At 36.1% G+C, this 16724-nt stretch overlaps 1 protein-coding gene across 4 annotated transcripts in view; it reads right to left on the bottom strand.

Annotated features, from left to right (window-relative positions):
• Window positions 1-713: 713 nt before the first annotated feature.
• ZNF143 (zinc finger protein 143) overlaps window positions 714-16724 on the bottom strand; it is a 26510-nt gene continuing 10499 nt past the window's right edge. For all 4 annotated transcript variants that reach the window (XM_009699344.1, XM_009699342.1, XM_009699346.1 and 1 more), the window contains 9 exons: window positions 15494-15613; window positions 14407-14482; window positions 13328-13453; window positions 10145-10324; window positions 8793-9020; window positions 7375-7523; window positions 5517-5678; window positions 4567-4713; window positions 714-1456 (listed from right to left, as the gene is read on the bottom strand). In XM_009699344.1, the coding sequence (XP_009697646.1) occupies window positions 1373-1456; window positions 4567-4713; window positions 5517-5678; window positions 7375-7523; window positions 8793-9020; window positions 10145-10324; window positions 13328-13453; window positions 14407-14482; window positions 15494-15613 (1272 nt within the window). In that variant the 3' untranslated portion in view covers window positions 714-1372. The remainder of the gene's footprint in view (window positions 1457-4566; window positions 4714-5516; window positions 5679-7374; window positions 7524-8792; window positions 9021-10144; window positions 10325-13327; window positions 13454-14406; window positions 14483-15493; window positions 15614-16724) is intronic.

Here is a 16724-nt window from a genome sequence, read left to right on the forward strand (position 1 = left end):
AATAAGCAGTGAATCTTAGATGAAGCCAAAAAATTCTAACTTGCTTAACAAGCTTACTAACAAGACAAGAGTAAAGACTTTTTCATATAAAAAAATTTAAATTTACGTTTTACTGTATGTGTTAGACATATCTACAATGGATTTTTTTTCCTTTACAGAATGATAGGTGGAGAGGAGCATTGTACTTACGTCATCATTAATTAATCCCTTTTTTCTAGTAACTTGTGTCCTGATTTTCAAAAGCACTGATTATCAGCATATCCTAGGTACTGAATGGTAGCAGCAGGCACTCAGAACTGTTGAAAACAGACTATTAGTACTTGTACTTATGCTGCAAGTGCACCATTTGAAAATATTCCTCTTGAAAGCAGGTAGTTTACTTTTCAGTCAAAATCGGTTGACTAATTACTATTTTAATCATTCTTGTAGTGTTTTAGAATGTTTAAAATAACTATTAAGACTAATTACTTAATACACTATAGTGGATTATGATCAAAATTAATATGTCAAAAATTTAAGTTTATGATAAATAAAGTTTGAAAAAATTTATACAAGGCCGTAAATAAATAATTTGAACTTCAGTCTCATTGAAAAGTAAAACAGTACATCACACAGCAGTATCATCCTATCTAGACAATACAATCTTGCTATATTTTATTGCATAATAATTTGAGAGTAACCTCTTAAGTAAAATATGTAACAAAACAAAATCGTTAGATTTACTTCCTTTAATATTGAACAACCAAAGTTTCTCCTTTGTACATAATCCAATTTAAAGATAATATAATTAACACTTCCAGCATTAACAGTCTGTATTTACAATGAATGAGATGGGATAATCTAAAGAGTAGTCAAATCTGTTTGAAACAAATCAAAATACAAAGATTTACAGTAGGCTCAAAATCCAAGACTTCTCCATTTATGGAATGCAATTTAATAGGCTTTGTCATCTTTATTACTTCTAAGGGTTCCTGAAATGATGATTTTTAATAGTATTTTAAACATCTGAAATCTTCAGTAATGCCTTCATTATTTGTACATGACATTAAAAATTAATTCCAATACTTCTATTTAATTTTTCAATTGCTTGTAGACCAGTCTGAAATCTGATGAAAGGATAACAAAGAAATTTACTGGATAATCCTAATTCTGTATTCCTGAATATACAACAGTTGGAAGTAGATGATGTCAGTCCATTCCAAGGGTTATGTACACAAAACTTACAAAATGTTCTTTGCTCTTGCATAAAATGTGTACACAGTATCAAGGAGCAGGGAACTTCAAAGTTTTTATGTGTTGCTGCTGGCATAGACCTCTGTTGATTGAAAACAAAATACCTTTCACTCTATTGTTCTGGTAGCAGTTTTAGAAGTTAATCATCAATCCCTGGTGTTTCACCCTGTTGTATTCTGGAGGCTATTCTAATGGCTTCTTCCAGAGACTGTTGTTCTCCAAGCTGAAACAAATGCATTTAAACATAAATAAATCCAAAATGTGTCAAAAAGAAAAAAAGAAACCAAAGATCTAGATATGGATCGATACTTTAGCACAAATAAGTGTGATCAGTATTGTCACACCTCTTCTGGGTAATGTATACTAGCAGCTATGTAATCAGCATGACAATTAAGATAGCTTCTGATAGCAGATTAAACTGAGTTTCTATGTATCCATCTACCAAATAACTTTTCTTCATAGAGCTGCTGCATGGTAAACACGTTTCATGAAACACAAAGTAGATGATATTTCAACTTGGCAGATAGAACAAAGCTAAAATAAAGCTTCCAAAAGTCATGGTGGCTGTTGAATTACATTTTGACACTGGTAAAGCAAGCAAATACCTTTGTTTTTCTTCACTCTCTTGCAGAAAGTCAGCTCTTTGGAACACCATATGACATTAATATATATAAAAAATGTATACTTATTGCAGAATCCTAACTGTATAAAAAGGCAGTCAAGATGACACTGTTCGATTCTACAGTAGATTACAGAGGAAATTATCTGTCAGAAACAACATCAATCAACCCTGAATAAAGCAAGCTGGACACAATTTTTGGAAAGAATACATGGAGTTTTATAATACGTATATCATGCATGTACATCCAGTGATAGGAACACTGAAGACAACGCCAGCCTAATAAAAATGTAAAGCTGGCCATTACCTATTGGCTTGGGAGAAAGATGTATGAGAGTGTGAAAAGTAAAACCAGGTTATTTGACAGATGGGTAGACCTAATGGGACAGTTCTAAATATTGCTTTTATCTTGCTTTTAAAGTCACTGGATATCACATTCTAGAGCCACTCAAATCAAGAAGAGCTCTGTTACCACCTTATTAGGACTTTAATCTGGCTACTGGCTTTATCAGTATTTATAAACCAAACGGATTCATTTATTAGTATCAAAGTACGAAAGAGAAACAATCAATAACTCAGGATAATCAATAATATTTTAATTTTTAATTTCCTTTCTTCTATTTGTATTGTATATTTTAAGTTTAATTAATATAAAGATACTTCACCAAAAGCTTCACTGCTGGTAACGAAAGTTACCATGTATAGAGAGTGCCTATGTTTTCCTTTCATTCAAAGGACGCACTACTAAGGGTGCAAGTTACTTTTTTTTCTTGCTTTCACGAAAGTAATTGCCTTCTGATATGCTTTCTCTTCCATGTAGTTTTGATTACTGCCAACTTAGCCCAAAAGACAGGAGTTCAGAATTAAAAGCTCTCAACTTTCATTGCTCTTCAATCAGCATCTGACTTGCTATTTTCCATTTAACAAAGGGGGAAATAACAATCTCTCATTTCCACTTGAAGATAGTAACACAATTCCTTTTAATCTGAGCTCTTGAGAGAGTACCGTGCCTACATACACTTGGACTGCAGCATTAATCCTGAAACTCAAATGCTCAAAGGTTTTGATCTCATATTAGTTTCAGCAAATATGAACATTATGAAAGAACCAGACTTAAGTTGCTGTTACCTCCAACATGCAAAGTATATTTTATCCCCTGGAAATTCGTGAGTACATCTTCTGCATTTCTTTTTCTATCTGAAGCTATTCCCAAGAATCTTCCAAGAACATGTATTAATTTACACTGCTTAATACTGATTTGTTTAGAAACTCTTTTGAGCATCTCCTCTCTGCATAGCCATACTGGTGTTCTTTTATATTGGTATTTGTCAGAGTTAAGGTCCATCATATAAATCATACTCAAGATAGCTGCATATACTAAACTCCCTTTGAAATTCATAGGGTGTATCACATCCATGAAATTATCCTCCTGCTAATTGTATACTGTTTTAGGATGTATGGTTCCTGTGATTTTCCATGTTCTCTAGAACAAAATGTGTGTCCGTGGTGATACCCATACAACAAGAGGATCAAATCCACAAAGCGTTGAGTCCCAATTCCACAGTAAATTTGAATTCAAAAGTAGCTTCATTACATTTCTACTGTACTTATTTATGCACACTGTTAAGCACAAAATCAAGAGGGTTACAAGGTGGACCAAAAGTATTAGGCACTTTGCAGGACTCATACTGCCATGCAACCCAAAATTTAAACTAATTCAACCCCTTTTATTTTACTTTGAGTTTAAAATTGGCTTCTGTCATTGGAGTGGCAATTTCCCTAAGATCCTTCAGTCATTTATTTGACCCTTGACTGTCATTTAAAGAGATGGAATTTTTAAAATACTAAATCTCTCAGATTTAAAATTGCCAAAATCTTCTATTAACCTACCGTATCATATGTAACAAAAATAAAATATACACGGAGTTGATTTAATGTTTGAGTAAGGTAGCATACTGGCCATTGTTTGCACTGGAAGTTTCATTCAGCCTTCCAGTCAAGCCAAGCTTCCCTCTGAATAAACTACTCAGGAAAATACTTGTCTAGGCTTTGTTTTCGGTTACTTTCTAGATAAAAGCTTAAATTGTGCTTGGTTTCCACCTTCTTTTAAATTAGCCCAATTTAAATGAAACTCTTTCATACCTAGAAATTACTCTTTCATTACAGTGTTTGGACCATGTGAGGAACTATTTACAGAGACTGCTGCTTGTACTATGTTGGTTTGACACATAAACAGAAGGTTACTATTTCCAGAGATTTCCGATTATTAATCTTTCTATATAATGGTTTACACTTTCTTGCTATTAGCATTTCAAGGTTCAGATCACATAAATTCAGTAATTTTATCTGTAGAAGTTCATAGCAATTTATCCTTGAGAGTCTGACTTTGTAAGGCCAGCTTTATATGTAATGCTGAGGGATGAATGAAAGCACTTTTTCACTGAAAACCTGTGAGGCCATGAACAATTCAGTTGACCTGAAGTTTGGCCCTCCCCTAACCTCCTTTTTTTGGGAAGTTCTACAAGTAGATTTGGAAAATTAAGTGCTTATTATTCCTCTTCCTAACCCTATATACTATTTAAAATATGAGATCATATGGTTATGGACTATTTTTTCAGGACAGCCAAGCTTATTGCAATCATTTTGTTATATGACTAGGAGCTCTTAGCTCTAGAAGTAAGAAACACTCCAAAAAACCATCATCATCATCTTACCTGTACTGCAATTTGTGTTCCATTGGATGTAGCCAACAATGTAACGGGTCTAGTTTCTGTAGCCACTAAATGGTGCCCATGTTGCTGATGTCCCATTTCTGATGAGGCACTATGAAATGCTGCTAAGTCTTGAGCCACAATAGCAACCTTCAAGACCAAAGGAAGAGAATCAACTGGATGACAGATCTGTTACCATTACTGACTGCATACAACAGTTATCTTCAAAGTTAAATTCAAAGCTGTGATTATTCACGAGCATAATTTTATTGTGTGAAATATACATTGTGTTCTCAAAGTTATCTATTAGCTCTTAAAATATAAATACCCTCAGAACTGCACAGAAGTTCAATAAATGTGCCTATAAGCCAGTGATTATTGATACATACAGAGCACAGTGATTAAGTATCTTCATTTTCATGTGGTGCATTTTTAGAACAGTGGAATGCATTTTAACTTAAAGATTAAAAATTTTATCACTATATTTCTACTAAAAAATGTTAGCTGTTTTATTTGTATATTAAAAAGAAAGCTGCAAATACATACTTATGCAAATGCTTCCTATCTGCCAAATAAAGTATAGTCCCATAACATTAAGTGATAAAGCCACAGTTCATACTGGATTCTACTCTTAGCTCTACCACTCATTTACTATACGACTTTGGAGAAATCGCTTAGCATTTCCAGGTCTTATTTTACATACACCTAAATGAATTACCGCACTGGTACCTCAGAATTTTTTCTCGGTGCCCAATTGTTTTTAAAACATTCTGCCATGTTGATATATAGCACTGGAGTAGAATACATCGTACTCTTATGAGGGGAATGCTATGGTCGGGTATTGAAAACTGCTTTACTTAGGTAAGTGAATGACAGAACTGTGATGGCTTAGGTGCCTATTTTATATCATCTTATAAAGGAACATTACACATGTACACAGGATAATACTTTACCTGCTGTCCTTCGGTGCCTTCTGCAGTAACCATCGCTACGGAATGTGTTCCTGCAGAAGAGATGACGGCATCGTGGGCAGGGACTGTGATGGTGGTGCCATCTTGTGTTACCATAGTGATAGTATTGCCAATGGCCTGCATATCTGCCTGGGATATGTTGACCTGAAACACAAAATAATTCCTGAAGTAAAAAAAGAAGGTTTGATTGCTGCTCAGGTCATCCATGAGTCTTAGCTTTTGGCAACATAATGTATGTTTTTAAGTAAAGTTGGAAAAAAAACAGTGATATGCATTGGAAGTGTAACAGCATTTATCAAAGAAATTCCTGCTAGTTGGTTCAGTAAGAATACTCCTGCTAGTTCAGTTTCTTCATTTGAATCAAAATGTGTAGCAATCCAGGACAAAAAGGCAACCCGTTTATAATAGCGGGGAAAAAAAATATTTTAAGCCATGATCACAAGTAACATACTGGCCAAAAGATCTAGTAGCCGTTATTCCACTTCCTGACCGGCATGCTCATGCATTCCTTGAGAATCACCATCACTCTTTGGCCAAGTCCCCGTCTTGGACAAAGAGCCCTTATCACATTCATCTTACTGCCTGGGATCTAATATTCCATCATCTTTCAGACCCACTTATCTGTTTACAGAAATAAAATTATGACTCTTAGCAATAAGAAAAAGGATGCATACTTGCCCCCAGAGTCTACAACTCCATGTTCATTAAATCATACTGCAAATAACTGCATGATAGATTATTTATGCATGTGTGTTACACAATGGACAATGTGACTCAAGGTAGTACCACCTGACATACTTTGGTCTTAGTGGAAATCCTAAAGAAGCCTATGAGGACTTAGAATTTAAACCATGAATAAACAATTCCTAAAAAATTAATGATATAAATTACTGATGTCTCCAGTATAAATGCATTAGGGCAACAGATACCTGATTTGATGTCTGATTTACATGGTAATAAAACATCCCAGAAATAAAGTCAAGCTGAAGGATAATTTAAACAAATGCAAGAACCCATATCAAGGCTTCTGCAGGCCTTCATTTTAGAGGGTAAAAATGCCAATTACTTAGTATCGCTGTTCAGGCCTGGCAATATAACAGCCCCCTATAGTATTTCATTTCCAATTTTAATTTAGAAGGTATCTTTCATATGCTACTGGCATTTCAGCTACCTTTCCAGCTGAGATATAAACTTTTCCCCATATGCCTTTGATATACTGCCATAGCTAAACAAAACAGTTGTGTTGAAATCCTCTCTCAATGAAATTTTGTATGAAATCCTTAAAAAAATATATCCATGGGAATCCTTAAAAAAATATATCCATTGGAGGTAGTTATCAAAGCATTCCTTATCCCCTTGTTTATGTTAGAAATGGCAAGAACTGCACACTACCAAACAGCTTGTAAAGCACGCACCTGGACTAGAAAGATTTCCTACTCCCTCATAGTGCAGACAACACAACAGTGAAGTCAACCATCAGATATTAATAGAATAATCAAGGAATTCTGAGAACCCTCAGAAACTAGGTTGTATATGTAACCATTGTTAAAATAGCCCATGTGCACATGCCCACTTTAAGAGTGACAAAGATAACAAGGATAGATTTATTAATACAGTTTCAGATGTCAGAATATGTGGTTAATTCAGGTAATCCACAGGAGGCCCAACCCTAAACATATCCTGACCTGGCTCCAAAGAAGCTTCTTTCCTTAAGAAACCCACGTACATATTTATCAAGAATCCTAACTGATTTTAGAAAGCACATGGAGTGTCTGCAAACACCTGCCTCAATTCTCAATGTATTTTTGTCAGCTGTATTTTTAACACTGTGGTTACTTACATGTTGGGTTCCGTCCTGGGATATTAGTGCTACTTGTTGACCTAATCCTGATTGAGTAACTGTAGCAACCTGTGCAGAAATTACATCTTCTCCCTCTACACCTGTCACATAGGTTATCTGGGAGCCTTTGAGAACATCTTCACCTTGACCTATTTGATACAAAAAAGGCAAGAGGATAGTTTACATACTCTAAATGCTGCCAGGAAAGCAAATGACAAGGATTAAGTGCCAGCCTGGTTTGAAGGTTTTAAACACTCCAGTGGAAAAATTTCAGTGGAAAGATGAGAAAAATAAAAGAAGGAAAGATACCAAAAGCAAGTCAGAAAGTCTGTTGTTTTGGGAACATGTGGTATAATCTTTTAGCAATGAGTTTTAACACACATAAATACTATACACAAAGAAAATATACATTTAGTTTATAAGCAAATATTAAAATGTTGACAAACATTTCTAATTCACTCATTAAATGTTAACCTCTCGATACAAGAGACTCCATGCAAACACAACTAGCAGCTTTTTAAAAGAGTTATTAATTAACAAAGATATAGAAGAACACAGTGATGCCTTTGTGTGAAAATTTAAGTAAGTTCATTATCTTGATAAATGTTTAACCTCATCAAATGAATCTTACAATTCCCTTAAAAGCAGGAATTAGACTACAGCAAGTCGTCTTGAGGCATTCAGTCCAGTTTCCCACATACATATAGTAAAACAACTTTTCTCACCAGAACAGTTTGCGAATGTATTTCTTATCTTCAGTTACACCTAAAAATCACAACTGGACAAGTGATGTTTGTACTATCACAGTACTTCCTTCAGTCTGATCTTTTATAGTCATAGGATTCAATATTCATGACACCATGAAAAACATATTCTAAGGAGTACTGCAGCACATGAGCTTATTTTCATCTTTGCCTCTAGGATAGTTTACAGAAACTGCTATTAACCACAGCAAAACCAGCATAGTATCAGCGTGCTGCAAAGACAGATTTTCCTTTTCTCAAGGCAGTGCCTTTACTCCTGCACAAAAGACTGTCACCAACTCTGATGTTATACATACACTTAGAAAAATCCCTAAGAAAAATCCAGTAGGTTGCAAACATAGGCATTTCAGATTCTCTCAGGCCCCTTCCCACATTCATGTTTATAGCAGGTTTGCTGGGACTGAAACTCGAATTTCTCTTATCCTCAGGACTGCTATAAATCAGTTTATGATCTGGTCAATTACTCTCTCAGTTTCTGTTTACAAGTTGCCTACCACACTAAAATGTCCTACAAAGAAGTTAAATAACTTTATTAAGTACTTCAGATTTTTATCTATGCTTTCATTTCCTTGGTTACAAAAAAACCCAACAAAATATTATCCAGCCTATTTTTTTTTTTTTTACAAGAAGAGATTCAAAGACTGAAACTCTAACCTGGAGGTGGCTCAAAAAAAGCCTCTTGTTCTTCTTCAATGGGCTCTGTGTCATTGTGTGCTGTCCGCTTGTGCATAGCAAGTGTAGAAATCTGCTTGTATGTTTTCCCACAGTGATTACAGTTATATGGTTTCGAATGAGTATGTACAACATGATGTTTGTATAAACTGGAATACTCTGTAAAACGTTTATCACAACCAGGAACTGTACAGACATAGGGCTTCTCCCCTGTATGGAAAAACAGAAGGGATAAAGAGAATTTTATCCGGGATGCACAGAAAAAATTGTCAACAAATGATATTTAGTGACACATCTTCATTACCAACCATATTTCAATTTAAAAAGCAACAGTGAAGCTCAAGCTCACAAAGTTTATCAATGCAGCCTCTCACTGTCTTTTTTTAAAAACTAGTCCCAGTAGATGTTGCACCCTTTTTTATCCCTATCATTCCATCCAAAACATCCCTCCCGTGAATGATACAGGCTGAAAGCTGTGATGTCAGTTTGGCATTGTATTGAGAATTTTGTTCTTTCATTACTGGAAGCCCCATACTTTTTCTTAATGATCAGGTGTGTTGATATACTAGTACAATTTCACTTACTTTTGAGTCTTTAAGCTCTGAAGAAATCTACAGGAAGCATATGTTTAAACAATTATGGGTTCATGTAAAAACACTTTTCATTTAAAAATCAATGAAACAAATGTCCAAATGACATTATAAACTAAAAAGATAATCTGAGATACAAAACGTACCTCTAAGACACTTGTCTGTGCTTCTTTAAAATATATAAGGCTACCAAGATGATATGGCTATCACTGGCTTTTACATTTTAGAACCTTCAAATTTGTGCCAATTATTTACGCTGACTGACCGTGACATTCAAGTTGGATAAGTATTTTCACCTCCAGTCTACAAAAAGAAGGTTTTGACCACCGCTCCAGCAGCAAGGAAAATATAGCTGGGATGAAAGGGTGACTCACAACGGTGAGTCAAAATCAAGCTCAGATTTGTGCTTTACTGTTATTTATTTAAGAAACAGCTCACAACAGAGGCAAGCCCCAGAACCATATAAGGATTTAGCCCAATGTCGACTGAAGACAAGGGTTTGCATTTATTTTAGAGAACTTTGTATCCAAACCAAAATTATTCTGCCTTGACAGCAAGGTGGGAAACCTAACTGCTTAACTATCCTCAGCTGAGGGGAGACGAGGCCCAAACAAAAGTACCAAGCCAGGTCATGTAAACATGACTATATCCAATAACAATGCACCAAAACAGTGTTCACAAGGAGAATGAGACAGCCTCTCCCAAGCAGATTCCACTTCAAAATACAAAACATCACTCACATACCTGTGTGTATTCTCACATGATTCTTATAATTAGTTGCACTGGCAAAAGCTCTCCCACATCCTGGCTCTGTACAGTAATAAGGCCTTTCGCCTGTATGTGTCCTGATGTGAACCTTTCTAATATTAGATGTTGTGAATGACCTGCCACATCCTTCAAATGGACACTTAAAGGGCCTTTCACCTGAAAAAAAAAAACAAAAAAAGGTACACATGCAAAAGTTATAAAAGAACAAAAATCCTAAGTTACACTTAAGACTGAATGCAGGAATCTAAAGCTACCTAATGCTCTCTTTGAGATCCTCAGTCAGAAAGACCACGAATATGCCACCGTGGAGTGTTCTACTGTTTAGCCAAAACTGGCAAAATTCAGGAAAATCATACAATCTGTAAGCTAAATTACAACGCATTTAGATTAGTACTTTATGATGTATAAAACAGACTCAGTTGCTTGGATTAGCTTCCACATTGTCCATATTCTAACATGTATTTAAACCCCTCCCCAATTCATACATACATTATCCAAAACAAGTGTATCATACCATTTGTACATTTGTCAATTGTAATTCATCAAATGAAAAAAATGCCTTCATGATTTAGCATATAATCAAGATACAAATGGACTAGTAAAACTCATTATAGAAAGCACTTAACCTTACATGAGAACTAACTTTAAGAGAGCCCTGAAACTCAAGTTTCAAGCCCCAAAACCAAAGCAATCACAAATACAGGTTCTTTTTAAAGTAAGTCTATTCGTGTAATATAAATTCAAGCACAATAACTTACATCATTGCATCAAAACATTTCACCATGAACACCAGATAAGGCCAACCCCTGCCTAATACCCCAATAAGCCTGACCTTTCAGATCTATCAAAGCACACAGAGGGGGAGAGTGAAGGGGGTTAACTTTGGAGAAGTGTGAGACACCTGACATGCTGTCCTGTTGTAATTTCACACTTCCTAGAGCTAAGTACATTCCACCCACTGTACTGCTTACCAAAGAGAAGAATCTGAGAGCAAGAGAGGGCAGATTACCACTGCAGATACAACATTAAGTACTTATCGAGACAGAAATAAAAAACAAAGTTCTGACAGAGACATTAATACCACGGAACTCCAAAGTAGTTAGCTCCTTGGCAGAGGAAACTATAATTCACTCCTTAGGGCAGCTGTTTCGGGAAGGTTTTTCAGCTTCCTGCCAAGGTCCTATGTGTGTATTAAGCATACACGCCTCAGTGTTGTGTTACCATGGCTGCCCTAATTCTTGCTACAGCACAGGACCTCAAACCATGCCTGAAAGGAGCAGGGTTGCAGAGTCAACCCCACCCAACAACAGACCCTGCATTAGAAACCAAAACAGATCGCTTTTAAAGAATGCCCGCAAGAATGTCATCCGACTGGTTGGTGAAGCCAGCCTTTTAAGTTTCTAATGTACTTGTTAGAAAAGCTACCTGTTTCCAGGTGACTGAGATTTCTAGTGCTAGAAATGCAAAGCAAGTCAGAAGCCTTCAAGCTCTATCCCACAGCAGCTATGAGGAACCATCCACACCAGCTTTTCTAATATCAGAATAGTAAGTCTAGGGAAGTCATGGAGGAACCCGAGGCCAGCATTTGATGGCAACAGAAACTGAGACTGGATTGCCACTGAGAAGGAGAGTGAAAAATCACTTTTGGCTAAAACAGGCAGAAAATGAAGAAAGCGCTAACCCTGCTCTACATGATAAAGGAATGAAAAGGTTTCAGAGCCATGGGAGAGAGTGGGCAGAGCGCAGACTTGCCTCCATCGGGTGCACTGTTGCAGCTTGCACAGGGTCTGAGCATACACTACTCCATCCATCTGCACAAAGCACTTTGTGCAATTTACTTCTCATTCTTTGGCTTCCTGCAACTACTCATAAATTTAATAAAAGACACCCCTGAACTCCAGTCCCTGGACTGCTGGCAGTCTATGATTGTATTATTAATATTGTTCAAATGGGTAAATGGTTACATAGAGCTGGCTCAAGTCTTTTGTCTCAACTGCTAAATTAGATTAAAGCAATCAAATTACCATACAACTTCTACGGCCATAAAGAAGTAAAGAAAACAGTCTACAGCTAATCAAGTTGTTGTCTATACTACAGAAATCTTTCAGTTCATAGTCTGTACTTGATGCACGATGTAATGTCAAACAGTTCTCTTCTAGAACTGAAAACAGATTATACTTTTATGTCTCCATCCTGATGACCAATTTAACATCAAGATAGCATTAATCCCAACAGACTGTCTTTGAGATAATTCTGGTTTCCTGGACTTCCATATTCAATGTAATCGTGAGTTTTTATAATTTTTATTGTCTGCTTTTGTTCCCTGCCCAATTGTTCTTTTTAATCTGAGAAAAAAAACTATTTCTTTTGTTGTTTTTTTTTTCTTTTTTACTCTCCAAGATTCAGAAAGTTCAGTTGAAAAATTTGTCAGTGTTCTAGCAGGCAAGTAAATATACCTCATGGAATAGGTTAGGAAGTGATAGATTATTCTTCCTACATTTTTTTTGAGATCTCAGGAGCAAAGGAGACATTGTGCAAACTTGTTTACACATATGTGCACCCATAGAGTTTTGCGGAGTGTAGTGTATGCTGTCTAGAATTTGTGTTTTGGCTTTCAAATGAATCTTTTTTTTAGACAAAAGGTAAGATTTTGGGTTTTATGCATTTGGAAGTTTTAATAACAGCTGTTTTTCTATGCTATTTTTGTTCATTTTTCTGCTGCAAGAAGAGAAGGGAAATCAGGATAACAACAAGCTCAGAACTATCAACTTTTGTGAAGCTGGCATGCAAGTTATCTTAAAGCACCAAAATTTAAGAACGCTGATGCTGTTTCTAAAAGGTGAGCCATATTATTGAGGAAAAGTCGCTTGTTCTGTTACAGCTGCAAATGAAACTGTAAAGGCACCAAGTGACTCAGTGACAATGTAAATGATGCATTGCTAAAAGTTAGTGCATTTGCAATGGCAGTGTGAATGTTTAAGCACTTTTTCCAAGAAAAGCATGCTGGATTTGCAATAAATGCTTACCATGCTGCAATGCTGTTGAGCTCACTGGGCTTCAGAAAGAGAATATACACAGACTGATTTCATAAGTATAAAGTCACAAAATGATCAAAGAGAAAAAAAAATCCACCAAAAAAATAATGGGTGATAATAGTACCTGTGTGGGTTCGGATATGTTTCTGCAGGTCTCCTGAAGTCTTGAATGACTTGGTGCAATTTTCTTCTGTGCACCGATAAGGCTTTTCACCAGTGTGTGTTCGGACATGACTTTTTAATCCATACCCTGAAGATCAGAAAGCATGTTATAATAGTAGAAACATAAAATTAGGATACTCATAAACCATCACCATCAAAAGCTGTGCTTGCCATTCCAATCAGGAAGCTCCCTGATGAGTAAAATTTGCTCTTTCACTCCTCACAAGCTCTTCATCCTACCAGAGCAGCAGAACTCTAGATACAGTTCAGAAATTCTTTCATCCTTCGTTTATCAAGAAAGCGTGCTTCCATAATACTTCTCCTTCCCTTCAAAAGGATAAACTGTAATGAATATACTGTGGACAAATATTTATTCTGTCTTCTGAGGAAGCTGTATGCTCTGTATTCCATTTACATTTTATCTATTACCACTACTGTCATCAAAATGACATTTAATTATTCACTTATACAAAAATCAGTACCCTGAATGAAGTCAGCAGTAAAAGCTGTGCATTTTGCACAGTCAAATTCAATCTCAGGGAGAGCATCATTTATGAACAGATTAGTCTGTACAAAATGTAGAGTTCACTTCATGAGAAATGTCACTCTGATAGAAATTCAATAAAGAACACTTAAAACAGCATCCTCTGTCAAAGTTCCTTTCAAATTTGGAACAGAAGATCAGGTATTTACCTCTAGCCAACAAGTTCAGCTTCTTCTTGTCACCTCATTTAACTTCTACTATTAGTTTCGTGTTCAGAAAGGCCTATTTTTTTCAACATAAAATCTGACTGTAGCATGACAGGTGAAGAGTAAGGGAATGTGTCAAGAGTTTCACCTCATTCCTCCTTCAGTAACTAAGAGTTAAATCCTCTGTCCTTTCTATATGCTACACTAGCTGAAATGATGGACTTTTTTTTTTTTTTTCAGTTTTCCTAATCAAGTTCTTTACTTAGCAGTTTAAAAAAGGCAGTATTAAAAACTTACTTTATACAGAGACAAACGTAAACAAGCAGGAGGAGCTAGTCTACAAAAGATTACCTGTTGCAAAGGCTTTGCCACATCCAGGATGTTCACACTGATACGGTCTGTCTCCTGTGTGTGACCTTTCATGCACCTGTCAAGACATCCAATACACTGACTTAATGAAATGTTGTATCTGATTACTTCAACACAGAAAGAGTTCATTCTGAGAGAGTATTTCTCTTCCTAAGATTCACATTCAAGTGTCTTCTTTTTAAATCAGTGATAAAAAAAATAATGAAATATGGTAACAATGTTTTCCCTAAAACGAAAGATGTCTCTTTCCAAGGTCTAACCTGATCCTTTCAGTCAGTTTTGCAAAAAACATTTCTGTAAATACAGTTGCCATCATGCAACTACATTAAAGACAGTATACAAACATGCCTCAGAGCCTACTCTATCTGATTTTTAACTCCACTGAGCACTTCTAACGATCCTCTTATATTGCTACAGCAAGGACACCATTTAAACATGTGATCCATACAGTCAATTACTCACTGACTCCAGAATGTTTTGTCAGAGACAAGGCAGCACTGCAAGGAGTTTACCTCATGGGCACGTGATTATCTCAGCCTAAGCTGGAATATGAACTGCTCTACACCCTTACTGTTTCAGTAATTCCTTTACTTAATTTTAAAAAAGGAAGAGAATTAAGGACTTGCCACCTGTAAAGAAAAGACACTCCAGCTTTTCACTTTGAATGTGGATTGTTTTGAAGAGTTAGACGTTGTATTATGATGGAAAAATCTTTCAAAAATTGGAATTTTTGCATGATCGTGCATACATGTAAAGTAGATAAAGTGAACACTGCATTTCAGAACTTCTGTGACACTGCTAGTAGAAACGATCTCAACAAGAAATTTCTTAACACACTGGCAATATAGGAGCCTAACATGATCCCACACCTGCATCTATCCAGAACACTAAGCAAAATCAGCTGAGCACCTGGGACAACCAACTATTGTAAAATGAATCCAATAAACATTTGACAAAACAGCACCATTGCAACTGGAGCTCTGTTAATTTCTGTTACTTTTAACCACATAATCTGTCAAAAAAAAAATCATGCCTGCAAAGTAACAATGCTCATTTTACATCTCATCACCTTAAGATGGTGAGCTGTTGTGTACAGTTTTCCACAGCCATCATAATCACAGCGAAAAGCTTTCTCTCCACTCTGCTGAGATTTTGCAGTCACTCTTGTTCCATGTCCTTGCAAGACAATCTTAAGTTAAAAAAAATAAACCACCATTAAAAAAAACCCACAATGGATTAGAAAAGTCACACATTTTATTTTGCTGTCAAGCTAGAGCTGATTCTGACAGCTTTCTTTTGTGTCTCTTTGCTATGCCATGTATTTCTTAGTCCTCAATAAATAAACTAAAAATAAATAACTGAAAAGCATAAGTTCTGATGAAAGGAAAGAGAGAAACGATTAAACATATTTACTTGTAGCTAGCAATTTAAATGCATGCATTAATTAGCCAAATAACAACAAAGACAAAATAATTTGAAATATAAACCCAGTGGTAAGATGACCAAATTAGTAGACAGAAGAGGCTTAGATTACAGCTAAGGTGCTGGATCTGTTCCTAAAGGAGATTAGCCATAAATCAGGCCACCTTCAAAGAAAAGTTCATGCAAAGGCCAAACAATAATTAAATGCACTTATAATGAGCAGTTTTTGAAAATGAAGGAAAGCATTTTGTACTTCGTCAGTGATGCATGTGTTTTGATCAAACTAACTGCAGCAATTTGAGCTAGGTTCTATTCTCCTTTCTGGCATTACACAACAGGAAAATATACAGAATAGCTTTGCAATGCAACTTAAACCCCTTCTAAAGGCTTCTTCATACATTAATATGCAAGAAACATTCATACAGACTGAAGAAAGAGGCAGAAGCCCAAATGTCAACATTTTGATACAACTGCAAAGTGATCAAGACTATTTTAAAAGGTCTATCCTTCTTTTAAACCACCCCCCTTTTCTTCTGGATCCAATTCAATTCTGAATTGTCAAAAGAACATTTCACAGAACGGATGAGGTGTGCAGGCATCTCTGGAGATCATCTAGTTCAACACACCCTGCTCAAAGCAGGGTCAGCTGCAGCAGGTTGCTCACAGCAGTATCCAGATGGGTTCTGAGTATCTCTAAGGATGGAGACTCCTGAAGGCTGCCCTCAGCCTTCACATTCCCAACTAATTCTTCTTGGTAAGTGTGAGGTCCAGCAAAGCATCTCACCTCGCCAGCTGCTCAATAACCTGCTTAAGGCTGCCAATTGCCATCCCTAAACTCCAGAAACCTCCTGGATTTCACGTGCCCTGTTGTGACGCTC

This window comes from Cariama cristata, unplaced genomic scaffold (assembly GCF_000690535.1).
Source record: "Cariama cristata isolate BGI_N322 unplaced genomic scaffold, ASM69053v1 scaffold42384, whole genome shotgun sequence".
In the NCBI taxonomy this organism is placed as follows: domain Eukaryota; kingdom Metazoa; phylum Chordata; class Aves; order Cariamiformes; family Cariamidae; genus Cariama; species Cariama cristata.